General features: G+C 42.6%; 1 protein-coding gene across 2 annotated transcripts in view; it reads right to left on the bottom strand.

Annotated features, from left to right (window-relative positions):
* Nucleotides 1-13,294, bottom strand: part of ANKRD50 (ankyrin repeat domain 50) — an 86,301-nt gene that overhangs the window by 45,311 nt on the left and 27,696 nt on the right. The window contains exons 1-2 of one of the 2 annotated variants that reach the window (XM_019522052.1): nt 2,625-2,712; nt 2,067-2,333 (exon numbers count right to left, since the gene is read on the bottom strand). Coding sequence is in view for 1 of the 2 variants with exons in the window: in XM_019522051.1 (XP_019377596.1) it covers nt 2,625-2,854 (230 nt within the window). In the remaining variant the exon portion in view is untranslated. Of the gene's footprint in view, nt 1-2,066; nt 2,334-2,624; nt 2,855-13,294 lie in introns of those variants that run through there. The other variant, XM_019522051.1, reaches the window with a different exon arrangement.

The raw sequence follows: 13,294 nt of genomic DNA, 5'->3' as shown, positions 1-13,294 counted from the left end.
AGCTGCTGATAGCCACGGAGCCTGTGCTGCTTGCAGCAGGGCTTCCACGGGAGCAGCCTGGGCTCCGTGGCTATCAGCAGCTACCCAGAGCCAGGGCCAGCTGCAGCTGGGAGGCTACAAACAGCATCTGCCCTCCCATCCCAGCCCCAGCTGTCTCCCGGCCCTGAGCTCCAGGAAGGCAGCAGGTGCCGGCACTGCATCCATTGGGGCAGGGCCAGGGGCAGGGAGGCTGCAGCTGTTTGTAGCCTCCCAGCTGCAGCCAGCCCCAGCTCTGGGTAGCTGCTGATAGCCATGGAGCCTGGGCTGCTCCCAGCAGGGCTTGCAGCATCCCAGCTGCCTGCTGGGCATAGCCCAGGCTCCCAGCTGGCAGCAGCTACCCAGAGCTGGGGCTGGCTGTAGCCAGGAGGCTGCAAACAGCTGCTGGCTCCCCAACCCCAATGCATGCCAAGGAAAATGGCCTTGTGTGCCATGCTCGGCATGTGTGCTGGGGGTTGCCGACCTGTTTTAGAAAATAATAGGACCTCATCTCTTTTTGAAACATAATTTGGGTTTCACACCAAGGTCTAAAGTAACCATTTGGGTTTTACACCAAGACCTAAAGTAACTTTCACATTATTTATGCACCAAACTCTATGGGTAAAATAGTGAAGATGTATACCCATAGCAGCAGCTCCTCTAACCAGTGCACAAATCCACACTCCACAACAGGAAAAAACCCACAGCCATGGACTCTACTCCAATATTTCTTGCATACCTCCTCAAATCCCAGCACCCCGGACACTGTTTGGGTCAATGGTTCAGGCTTGCAATCACAAATGGTGGGAAATTTCCCCTAAGGAGAGGCACGAATTACTAGTTTTTGCCTTTGAGGTTCAACAACACTGAAACTTCTTTGTCAGTGTCCTCTTTGGTTTTATTGCTAAGAATGACTATGTATCCAGAGCTACTGGAAGCTTCAAGCAGCTCCAACCTGTTCACATCAAACCCTGCATGAACATTCAGGGCTGAGTGACAAGGATGAAGCTTCAACTACAAATTGAATGATTTATCAATGGTTGCAATATTATACTTTTCTTTATTATGGAAACAACCTTCTCGAAGAAGACCGTAAAAATTCATCTCAAGTTGTGTCCAATTAAATTGGCTTTCAGTGTCTTTGGCTATACTTATTGCATAACGGAGAAGGAAAAGGAAGAAAAAATTGTAATGGTCCACACAGCATAACACCATCTCAAGCTACGTTTCTTCTTGTGTTATTCATCAAATCACTTTCAGTGAAAATGAGGAGTTAACTGGCTCAAATAAAGTTTACTTCAGAAGTTTACATATAAGCTCTCTTGTTTTTCATGTCAGACTTCACTAGAAGTTTGCAGACAACAAGAGCAGATTTTCAGCATTAGTCTACAACTTTATGAGAGTCAACAGCAAAGAAATAAAACTGCTCTAAAGAAAGCTTTTGTCTGTTTTTTGGCAGCGGCAGATTGTCTGATCCAAATTTTGACAACAATATTTCCCACACATCCAGAGAAACCCTATGAAGCCACCCAAAGTTTCTCTTTAATTCTTAGATTCTCCCAAAAAACACTTTACTTGTCTGCCACTGATTAATACAGTGCTTCAGTTCAAATCTGTATTGACCTTTGGCCACTGTGGAAAGCAGTAACTTAATAAGGGGTTGGGTTTGTACTGCAGAATCATATTTTTGTTTTATTCATGGTCTTAAAACACGAGAGTCATACACAACCCTGGAATCCAGTTTAGATTCCTTCACTGAACTTTAAGAAACTTCACAAACAACAGCAATGAACACAGAAATGAACTGATCTCATACTACAGCAAAGACTGGAGGAACAAGTTGCAGGACATTTTCTGCTGTATACACTTTGCCATAAAGTAAACTCCCAGGACCTAAAACTACACTGTTACATCCACGCATAGAGCTTGCAAAGTTTATATGCTGTTCTGAAAATGAGATGACAGATCTTAATGTGAGATGAAAAAGCTTTGACAGTGTTGAAATATATGGGGGGGGGAGGAGAAGGTTATATAATGAATATATCACCTACATCAGGGTGTGGCAACCTGCGACTTGTAAAATCATCAGATCTGGCCTGCATTTGTGGAGCTTCAACAGCATTCGGTGGCAGAGATAAGCACTGCCCATAGGTATTCGTTCTGTGCCACAATGGGGATGACTGTCAGCAGCAGCAAGCCGGGTCCTAGTACCCACCCATTTGCCTCTGATCTGAGCTGGGTCATTCTGGCCTGCAGATGGAAAAGGATGCCTATTCCTGATTTACATGGTTTCAAAGCCATTATACAGATTCTTAAGACTAGGAAAGGAAAAAAAAAGTGAAAATTTAGTATGGCTAGCAAGGTATCCATGTAGATCTAATTTACCTCTAAAATACTTTGACATCTTATTATAATGAAGAGCACCACAGAAAACCCAAAGATAATATAGACATACTTTTATGATTATCACAGGTTTTTACCCTTTAGCAGAAATTTAAGAGCCATTAAGATTTAAATTACCACTTTCAACTATCAGTAAGATTCTTGTAAAAATGATGAATGCTTGTTACAGTGCATAGTAAATAACAATTCATATGGATTGTACTCACCTGTAAACATTTTTGTAACAGCTTTACTCTGCTTGCGGGCAGAACAGAGGAGAAGCAACCATGGAGGGAAGAATTCATAGTGACCAGCTAAAAGTTCTGCTATAGTTCCAGATAAGCCTGCAGAATTCTGTTCACCTTCAGCAATATTACAGCCTTCATCCACTGAATCTACAAGCAGAAAGAGGCTCTGCTGGGGAGGCTTTAACCCCAAAAGAGGGAGCAGAATGCACCTGTAAGAAACATTAAATGAACAATTATTAGTCTAAACATACATGGCAAAACACCTTGGTGCAATAGTTATTAACATCAGAGCTACAGCTGGTTTAAAGGTATAGAACAATTTTAAACTGTCAGAGGAAACATTTTTAGACACATACCACAGCACATACTAAAGTAGACATTTCCATTTAATAAAGATATTCAGAATAACTAACGTACGATTGTACAGACTAAGGTTCTTTTTTTTTTTTTAACTTATTGCATAACTCTAATATATAAAAATGTCTTTTACCAAGTCATATATTCTCTGCAAGGGATGTTAGAAGAATGTTAGAACTGAAATTAATTTTTTTCTCTGTGTGGAAGGAGACACCTCAGGAACAGAGGGAAGCCTGAAGCTGACCCTTCGCTTCCACCTTAGGTGGAAGAGGGAACGTTGCAGAGGACTGGAGCACCATGCTGCACTTTCAGACCCAGTGCTTGGTCCGGATTGGTGGCAGTGAAGCCGGGAGAGGTACTCCTGGCCCTGAAGAGGGGCAGCTGGGGAAAGACTGCAGTGTTGCAGCAGAGGAGATGCCAAAGGACTCTCCCACTTATGTCGGTCTGTGACAAGCGGCAAACGAGGAATGCAAGCAGTGGGCACAGCCAGTTGGAGGATCACCAGCCAATTCAGGTACTGGTAGACAGGATGTCAGAGCTACCAACCTGACTGCAGCGGGGAGCTCGGGGTGCAGAGGAACCAGGCCAGAGGCAACCTAGGAGCCCAAGCCCATGGTAAACTGGGAGCCAGGGGAGGTTCTGCCATGGTGTGGAAGCCACCAGGAGGTGGTTGTTCTTTGTCAAAAGACTCAAAATGATAAGGAAAGTAACCCAGAGCACATTGATGGACTTTGCAGCCAACCTTGGCTTACAGGCAGGGGATGAACTGATGAAAGCGTCTGACTTTTTTTGGGATTACTACTAATTTAGGCCAGAGTTGACCTTTGAGTTTGGCTCTCTGTGCGACTACTAAAAAGGGCAACTGGTTGCAGGCATTAACCCCTGTGATGGCCAGAACCAGAAGGGTCAAACGGGCAGCTTTAACCAGAAAAATTTGCTTTTTGAGGTATCTGCAAAAGTGGCTGATGGAGCAGTTCCCTGTCTGTCTGGAAGAAGATTTATATATAGCTTTTTGTATTAATCTCCAGAAGGCATGAACTTTAAAAAGCAGAACTGAAAATTATAGCTGCAGACATAGCTGATTTATGAAATTTTGCTTAGAATTAATAAAAAACTAACAAATGTAATCACAAGATATAATTAACATAGTGGGTTGAACTTAGGTGGGGACATGTTAATCTCAGACCCCGAACTGATGTGGTGTGATTTACTTATTGGGTAAACCCAAGCTTGGGCAGTGACTTATTGTAATGATTTGTAACACTTTTTAACCTTATAGGATAACAGCTATAAAGTAACGCTATGAATGGCTATATAACCAAAAAATTAGCATAAAAAGGATACAAAAGAACAGGCATGTCAAAGTAACCCTCGAAAAGGACGGAACAGAAGGGTCATTGCTGTTCCATACCCCCACAGATCTCTCTTACTCCCTGAGAGAGCAAAGATCAGATCCTGACTGAGGTGCTTCCCCCCAACAGCCCAGTTCAGAGATTTCTGACTTCGCTGAATCAACTTGACATGCATCTTCTAACTGAAGAACTATTGATAAGTTGCTAACCAAGTGGGAACTCTTGGTTAATTTCTTTATCTGTTTTATTATCACTGTCAATTTTAATCTATATTGTTATGTTGTCTGTTTATTACCTTAACCTTTTTACTAACCGTCATAGGTGCAAACTGTATCTTTTGTTGTCATAAGTAAAATTTATTCTTTTTTATAAGTAAAACTTGTCATTGCTTTCCTTCCCAACATCACCTCCTTGATCCCGAACCAAAATAGCCTAGTGGCTAATAAAGTTGCAGTGCTCAGTCAGTCTGCAACTAAATTATACTCACAGTGCCCAGCTGGCCTGTGACAAACCCCAAAGACAATGCATACCCTGTTTAATTAATTTTGGTTTGTTCTGGGACTATTAAAAGGAACTGATTTCAGTCCATGTGGGCTCCCTGTCAGTGGACACATAACAGAGGAGGGACCTTGGCTGAAACACTGGTCAAAAATCTGAGGCACCCCATGGAGGATTTTTATTACGCCCCACAGTAGGGCCTGACAGATTCCTGGCAATCCAGATAGGTCTGTTATACATGACCCAAGGGGAGGTTGTACCCAGGATAAATGCGTCATATATCAAGGAAGTGGTAAGGGTGGGGTGTAGGGGAGGCAGAGACCCACAAACAGGCCCCAAGGTATCACCCAGCAGAACAAGCTCCCTAACAGAAGATCAAAGCCGTGGCAGGCAAGAGAATAACATCAGAGGATGACTGGGGGATACTGAGGCCCCTTCCACATCCTGCCACCATTCGACAGAAAAACGCCAGGCTGGAGGGGACCTAGGCCTGTAGCACCTACCCCAACACTCTATTTAAAGTTTACAAATACTAAACTCTCACTATGAACACTACAGGCACTGTTTATCATAAACAGCAGTGAATGATGGCCTTAAACAAGATATCCCAAGGTATTAAAAAAATGCATATGAGATTTCTAAGGTGAAAGTGCTTATACTGTATGCAAATTAGATTTCTTTACTTTTTGTTTTATCCCACGAACTGTGTTTGTCATGCTGTCAGGAGTGAAAGTTAATTTACCACAACTTGGATTTTCAGGTAGTCCTTTTGGTGGTGAATCTCTTTAGGAATAGGTTGTATTGTTTTTTTAATTCCTACTGACCTCTGAAGAAACCTCATGTAATCCTGAACATGCAGTGATCCACATTTTCCACTGTCCCTGAGAATGCTGCCTCATCCTGTCAGTTATACACATTTCCCTAGAGAGTCTTCTCAATCAGCTTTTTACTGTTCAAAAATAATTTTCTTTTCATGAAGTTCTCTCTATGTGAAGTTAAATTATTTTCTAGGTACGTAAAGGCAATGAAAAAAAAAGATAAAAATTCAAGCAACTGCATCAAATACAATATAAAATATGCAGGGTTGTCAAGTGGTTCCTGTTGTAAGGTTTACCTTTGTTTTTAAACCAAGTAGGATTATAAAGTTTCATGTTGAGAGTAGGGAAGAGAGACTTCACTTATTTTGACTCAAAATGTTATCTTTCTGAATCTTACCCCAGTTGTAACTGCTTCAGAAAAACATGATAAATTACACTAAAAGATATTAAAATCAGCATCGTAAGGTTAAATAAAGCATCATAGTAGAGAAAGGCATGCTGTAAAGGAGTCATTTAATAAGCTCCTTTAAAGCGGGCTAACAAAACACTTGCTAAATTCCTGTTGTCTCAGGTGATCTCAAACCTATGCTATAAACTCCTAAAACAACTGCTTATGCAGCATTAGTCTTTCCTGAAAAAAAGTTCCATTTTCAAAAATCAATTCTGCTTCTATGAAGAACATATTATGACTTTTCATACTATCATTTAAAGTACCTTGTTTCAAGCCAATGAAGAAGCCTATTTAGAATAAGCATATTAACTGCATGAAGGTGGCCTAAAGATTCTTATTCAGTTCAGCAATGAACTGAATGTGAACCCTATATATAGTGTATTTAAAATATACAAGTGCTTCATAATGAAATTACAGACAGCTGAAATGATCAGGCAGTGTATAGAGATGCAATTCTTACATTTTGGGAGCTCTTTATTTTTATCTCTATAATTCATAGATTGTTAGGGGCTGGAAGGGAACTTGTAGATCATCAGGTCTAGTCCCCCTGCACTAGGTAGGAAAAGACACCTGGGGTCAAGTGACCCCAGCGAGGTGACTCTCCAGTCTCCTTTTGAGAATTTCCAGGGTAGGTGACTGCATCACCACTTGAGGGAGTTTATTCCACACTCTGGACACCCTGACTGTGAAGGAGTTTTTTCTGGAACTGAGCCTGAAATGGTCTTCCCGGAGTTTGTATCCATTGCTCCTGGTCTTCCCTTGGGATGCCCTCGTGAACAGCTGTTCACTGTGTTCTTGATGGTCTCCCCTGATGTAGCGGTAAGCCACTACCAAGTCCCCTCTCAGCCTTCTCTGCTGTAGGCTGAAGAAGCCCAAGTCCCTCAGCCTCTCCTCGTATGGCTTGTCTTGCAAGTCTGTCTTGTCACACAGAAGTTTTGTGCAAACTCTACTCAATGTGAATGAACCTCGCTTCTCAAATCCAAATATATAATACATTTAATTATATTTAATTATTCATAAATAGAGATGACCCTTTGTAAATTCAATGTTTCTACCTTTTGTTAATGTGCCAAAGGGATCAGTTTGTTTACTATGTCACCTGACAGATTAAGGTCAATTTTCATTATTCGTTAGGGCAGAAACAAAAATGTACGTTACTGGAACTCTATTACTCAGGACATCTCTAGAGGTCATTATCACTGCATCTGATAACTTCTCTTAAAATAGTAAAGTCTCTCAGCAGAAATCCTAATTAAAAAAGAAAGGACATCCTGCCTTCTGCCCTGCTACTGGGGAAGGGGACAGGTGTCAGAGACTGGGCTCCCCTGGGGGCTAGGAAATCCACAAAGTACCCCCTATTGCTGGCTGCAGAGCTCACCTTTGAGGAAACTGTGTAGCTCTAAACAAAAAGAGAGATCATCTTCGTGCCCTCATAATGCTATATTTTTGTAGTTCTACAAAGTGCTGAGGCACCCAATTTCTATTTAGGCAGCAATTATTTTGTTGCACAAATCAAATTCTATTCCTGTACCTATTACTGCCAAAAAAAGTATTAAGGGAATATATTTTTATTCATGTAGAGGTGTACCAAAGTTCTGGCTAGTCCAATTAAATCAGGATACACCCCACACATCTTTATATTATACCCCTTTTCTAGGCAATAACAACAAAAAGCAAAACAATACTTAAAAAAAAACCAAAAAAACAGGAAACAAAAATACTAAGTACAATATTTTAAACTATTGTATGACAGAGTAACTTGATTTAATATGTAACAAAGATGGAGACAGAAGTTTATTTTAGCAAAAACCATATGGTGAGTTTTTATATTTGCTATTACTACTCATTGCTATCTTAGTTCTCTATAACAGTGCTTCTCAAAGTGGTGGTCCACGCACCAGTGCCAGTCCGTAAGCCACCGGCCTCTGGTCTGCAGCGAGTTACCAGGAAAGAAAGAAATATATTTTCAGAAGCATAACACTGATATGTCATAGCGCCATAGTTCATACATTCTAACACTCCAGGTGATGTCACGTTGTGCAAGGTGAGGAAAGAGAAAGAAACAGCCGGTCGCACATTTGTGTTGTGCTGTTACATGCAGTTGCTGCCACCGGCTAAACCAGGCACCGGTCCATGGCCCACTGGAAAAAAAATTGCTGGTCCGCCACATCAGATAGTTTGAGAAGCACTATTCTATAAGGTCAGCAGACCAAATTTGTCGGGGTTCCCAACTTCTGTATGGGACTGCAATTTTGCCTACATTGCTCAAGACAGTTTTGGGGGGCTTGGAGAGAATGTATTAACACAATGCTCTCTTGTTCGCTGGTTCATTTGCTGTTAAACACCAGAAAATTCTGACTTCACTGCTTCACTGTTCACAAGCTTCCAATGTGTGCTAAGGTACTAGTATTTACCTACGTTGAACCATGAAGTGGTAGATGGGTAAATTCATTTTTATTTAGATAAGCTTCTATCACTGAAATAAGATGGTCAGGTATCGCACAGTGTAAACATTTTGGTTGATTTCTGGTATAAATTAACAGGATAGAAGGTAGCTGCCAGTAATTTTTCAAGCCCAAAAAATTATCTTCAAGATACTATGATAAGTTTTCAGCCCAAATAAAAATCCCTATTGAAACGCCTATCATGTTTCTCAATATTACCTGCCATACAGGGTCATAAAATACCAACACTACAGATTCTAGTCACCTTTAAATGGAGTACCTCTAATCTGGCATTTAAACTAACTTTATTGAAGGCTAACAAGTCTTAATTATCCTACTAGTGCCTATATTCTATTTGAAAATGAAATGGAATCTAAATTCTCTACAAGAAAAAGAGTAAGACAAATAATACCAGAAATCTCAAACTGCCACATGTCCACAGTTCTCAGATGTATAAATCTCAACATATATATAACCCTCCAATGTGTATTAAAATTAGTTACCAAAATTGGAACAGAATTCAGTTAGTTGCATAATATAAGCATTTTTAAATGGCAAGCAATGATGAAGTAACCCTTTTTCTGCTGGAATTTTGGTCTCACTTTTAACTTTGATTAGTGTATTTCCCTTTTTCGTATTCTCCTAGCATTAACTTTCTTTGGTGGTTTTTGTTTTCTCAGTCCTAGTGGGCCATTATTCCTTTCCAGCCACAAAATATATCAACAACTGTGAAAAAAGATTTAGTCACATGTGAAGTAGCTGCACTGCAGTCTGGCACAACATGGGAAAAGTATACAGCAATTTCCTATTAGCACATAACTTAAACAGGTGTAGATAAGAATTGTAGGAGCAAATGCTTTAAGCCCAGCACAAACCAACAGTCACCAAAAGGTAAGTACTAATCAGTTGCAAAAGGGACATGAAACCTCTCCTACAAGGCAATCCAAAACAAATTGGAAGGGGGAGGCAAAGGTACATCTCTGACGTATTCACCAGAGTGGGCCTACAGGTACAACTACACAGCACCTTACAGGGTTAGGAAGCTCCACAAAACTGCCAACAGACTGATGTTGCCACACCACGTAGTACTCACAAAAGACAATGGTGCCAAAAAGTCCAGATGCAGACCAGACCAGAAGAAGCAATGAAGTCAGGAAAAGGATGAGAAATTAAATGTCTTAATGACATGCTTTTTCACCATGTACCATGGATGCAAGTGGTAGATTCTGAATAGAAAAAGCAAAATACCAATTTAAAGTAACAAAAGAGCATAACAAAATTACTGTTCCTGATCCCAGCTGTCTCATTAATACTCATACATATGCCCACTTGCATTCTTTCTTAATACTCCTCTTCTATACAACTTACTGTTGTAGTTGCCAAAAGAATGGCAAACAGTTGAATCCATAATATTAATCAAGTGGTTAATTCCCAAGCTGCAATCTGTGAAGAACATGCCTGAATGTCAATAAAAGGACCCTCATAAGCACTTCTAAGAAGGAAAGTGACAAGAAAATGGGAACTGTTGCCGTATAGATGGTGTCAATTTATAGATGGTTAAAACCAAATGGCTTGACTGCACATTTAAGAAATCAATGTCACAGAAGCATATTTAAGAAACCATTTAAGAAAATAGACATGAGGAAGCAGTGTTTGTTTTTTTTAATTTAGCTAACAATGAAAAAAACCGAAAACAAATACTGGGGAGAAAGTGGTTAAAAACAGTTTTATTAATGATATTCTTACTTGTACACAACATTTTCTCCAATTTGTATCATTAGACTTGAAGTATTTGGTGTTTTACTGAAAGGCCCTGGTCCTAGACTCATACAAATGTCTGAAAAGATGAGTTTGGTGCCTTTTTTTTTTTCCCATAAAATAATTTAGGTTTGGAGAGAATATGAAATTTCAAAAAACCACACTCCCCCCCTAAAATTAAAATAAACCAAACCCTGAAGTTAAAATAAATGGTAGTTATTATTTTGAAAAATATCATAATCAACTCCATCAGCCAAAATAACCCGTTTTGCTCCTATGATCTCACTAGCAGACACGCCTACATCCAATTGTAATCATATTATCCAGCGCTTTCCCCCCCAAATTGCAGTCCATGAAATCCTCTTGATTTGGGATGTTGTATGAGCTTCTGTGAGAGGTTGATCAAATTGCTTAGAAATACATCTTTAATGCATGTAGGCATCTAATTCTCATTGAAATCAAGGAGCTGTCAGGATAAATTTTAGAGCAAAATGTTCAATGCACTGCTGTGCTGAGGGCCATATAAAGTCAAATGCTCAGGTTTTTTTTTTCAAAACAGACAGTCACAGTTGCTCAGAAATCAAAACAAAACCAAACAAAAAAACCCCAATAAGACAAATTGTAACTGAGATTCTTCAGGTGCCAAAATATTAGCTTCTTTGTTTCTTTTGTAGAGAGATCTCCACTAATTAGTCTTGCAGAAGAAGAAATAAAACCTAGTAAAATACTATTACTACTGTTACTATATTAATTTTGTTTGTGATCTCAGTACTTAGAAAACAGAGTAGAGCTGAGACAGGTAGAGCTGAGATAGAGAGAGAAAAAAAGGTACAAACTGAAAGGTAAGATAGCTACTAGGATAAGCACGATTGGCAAAAAGACATTAACCAAGAATTTTTTCCATGCAAATAAGTAGGGTGGATGCCATAGTAGATAGACCACAGGTAGGCAAAATGCAGCCCGTGGTCCAGATGCAGCCCACCAGGCCATTCTATCCAGCCCGCCGGGCCCCTAAAATATTTAGAAAATTAGTATTTATCTACCCCTGGCTGCCTGTAATGCAGCCCTTGATGGCGTGCCAAAACTCAGTAAGCGGTCCTTCGCCCAAAATAATTGCCTGCCCCTGAGATAGACCCTGAATGATGCAGCAGCCAGCCAGCCCAAGCAGCAGCTAGCTTGGTTGTCATAGTTTGGACTAGTTGTTCAGGAAACACAACTACTTTGGCTACAATAAGCCACCACCAAATTGGCCAAATCTCCAAATCAAACAGGCCCCCATCCCCCAGCCCTGTCAACAGCTCCTGCAAGGCAGGGCAGGTGATCCCCGCTGGCCCCCACTGCCCCATGCTACATTGCAGGGGGGCTCTGCCACAAGTCTCCATTCCCTGCCTATTCTCCCAACCCAGTCAACGGCTTCCCCACTGGGCCCCAGCACTTTTTTTTTTTAAACCGTACACTCACCAGGTGCTGCCAGGTATGGGGGGCAATCCCCACTGCCCTGAGCTGAAAGGGAGTTGTTGCGGGGCGGGGTCCTAGGAGTGGCCGTGATCTCTCCTAGAACCCTTTACTGTGCCAAGTTGGTGTCAATGCACCCTTGTTCTCGCCCGCCACGTCTTTGATGTTATTAGTGTTATGGGAGGCTGCCTTTTTGCCCCCTTGGACACAGTACCCCTGATGTATCCAAGTCTGTGCCCCGTCTTAGATGACTCCATGCACTAAAGCCTTAGGGGCTACGCATGGCTCCTACCATCCCTGATACCACGCCCCAAGCCTCGCAGATGTACCGGACATTGTCTAGTCAACTTCTATCTGTGCCCTCGTGGGCACCCCTGGCTCTTCACGTAATTGCCCGCGCCCTCACGGGCTCCCTGGGGTTATCTCACCCTGGCCCAGGCCCTCACGGGCTCTCTGGCCTCTCTCAGTGGCTTGCGCCCTCACAGATGCTCCCTGGCCTCTCTTTCCTCGAAGTTGTCCGCACTCCCTGCAGACACTCCCTGGCCTCTCTCGCGGCCGTCTTGCCTGCACCCTCACAAGCGCTTCCTGGCTTCTCTTTTCTCTCAGATGCTGCATTCTCCACAGATGCTCTCTGGCCTCTCTCGCAGCCGTGCCCACAGTGGGGCCTGCTCTCACGATTGGGGCCTTCCCTTGTGATCCTGCCCGCACTGGGGCTCTGTCTCACAATTGGGACTCAGGTGGCCGTAGCCATGCCTGGCCCCCAAATTCCCCTCTCGGGTCTTAAGCAAGCACCCTCCCAGGGGCTGCTTGCCAGTGCGCCCTCCCTGGGGCTCCGCCCGCACTGGGGCCTATCTCCACGCTTGGGGCTCAGGTGGCCATAGCCATGCCTAGCCCATAAATCCCCTCCTCGGGTCTACAATTCCTGTGGGGCCCAGGTGGCCTCAACCTTACCTGGCCCCCCCAGTGCACTGTGCCCTCTCTCAGGGCTGGGGTCAGTGCACCCCCAAATGCTGTGCCCTCTCTGGCACTGTGGTCCCCCCACTACCCTGGAGCCCCTATGAGGCCTCGTCCAACCCCTATTAGCCTCACCCGGTCCTCCGGTGTAATAACAAACAACAAACACAATAACACGAGCCAACCGGCTATAACTCAAACTAAGCCACCTAGCTAATCATCATTCTACTCCCTACCAGGGCTTTCTCCACCCGGTATCCTTAAACAGAAGCTGCTCAGGCCATCAGGCTTCTCTACACTTTTCACTCCAGTAGAGCTCCTTCACCCTTGGACATTAACAGAGAACTGCCTGCTTGGTCTGAGCCTGGGTTGTTTATATAGGTCAGGCCCTGCCCCCTCCTGGTCAGCTGACCAAACTGCGGTTGCCCTGGCAACCGGCACCTGTACCTCTTTGTAGGAGCAGGGCACACAACCCGAATCTCCTCCGAATTGAATCAGCACCCAAAGCTTTACACAGCCCTACTAAACACATTAATTAAGGGATACACTTAGCAGGTTGTTA

The sequence above is a fragment of the Gavialis gangeticus genome, unplaced genomic scaffold (assembly GCF_001723915.1).
Source record: "Gavialis gangeticus isolate Ggan-Ray unplaced genomic scaffold, GavGan_comp1, whole genome shotgun sequence".
Taxonomy (NCBI): Eukaryota; Metazoa; Chordata; order Crocodylia; family Gavialidae; genus Gavialis; species Gavialis gangeticus.
Note: the sequence above shows the minus strand (reverse complement) of the source record. Positions and strands in the feature narration are given on the sequence as shown.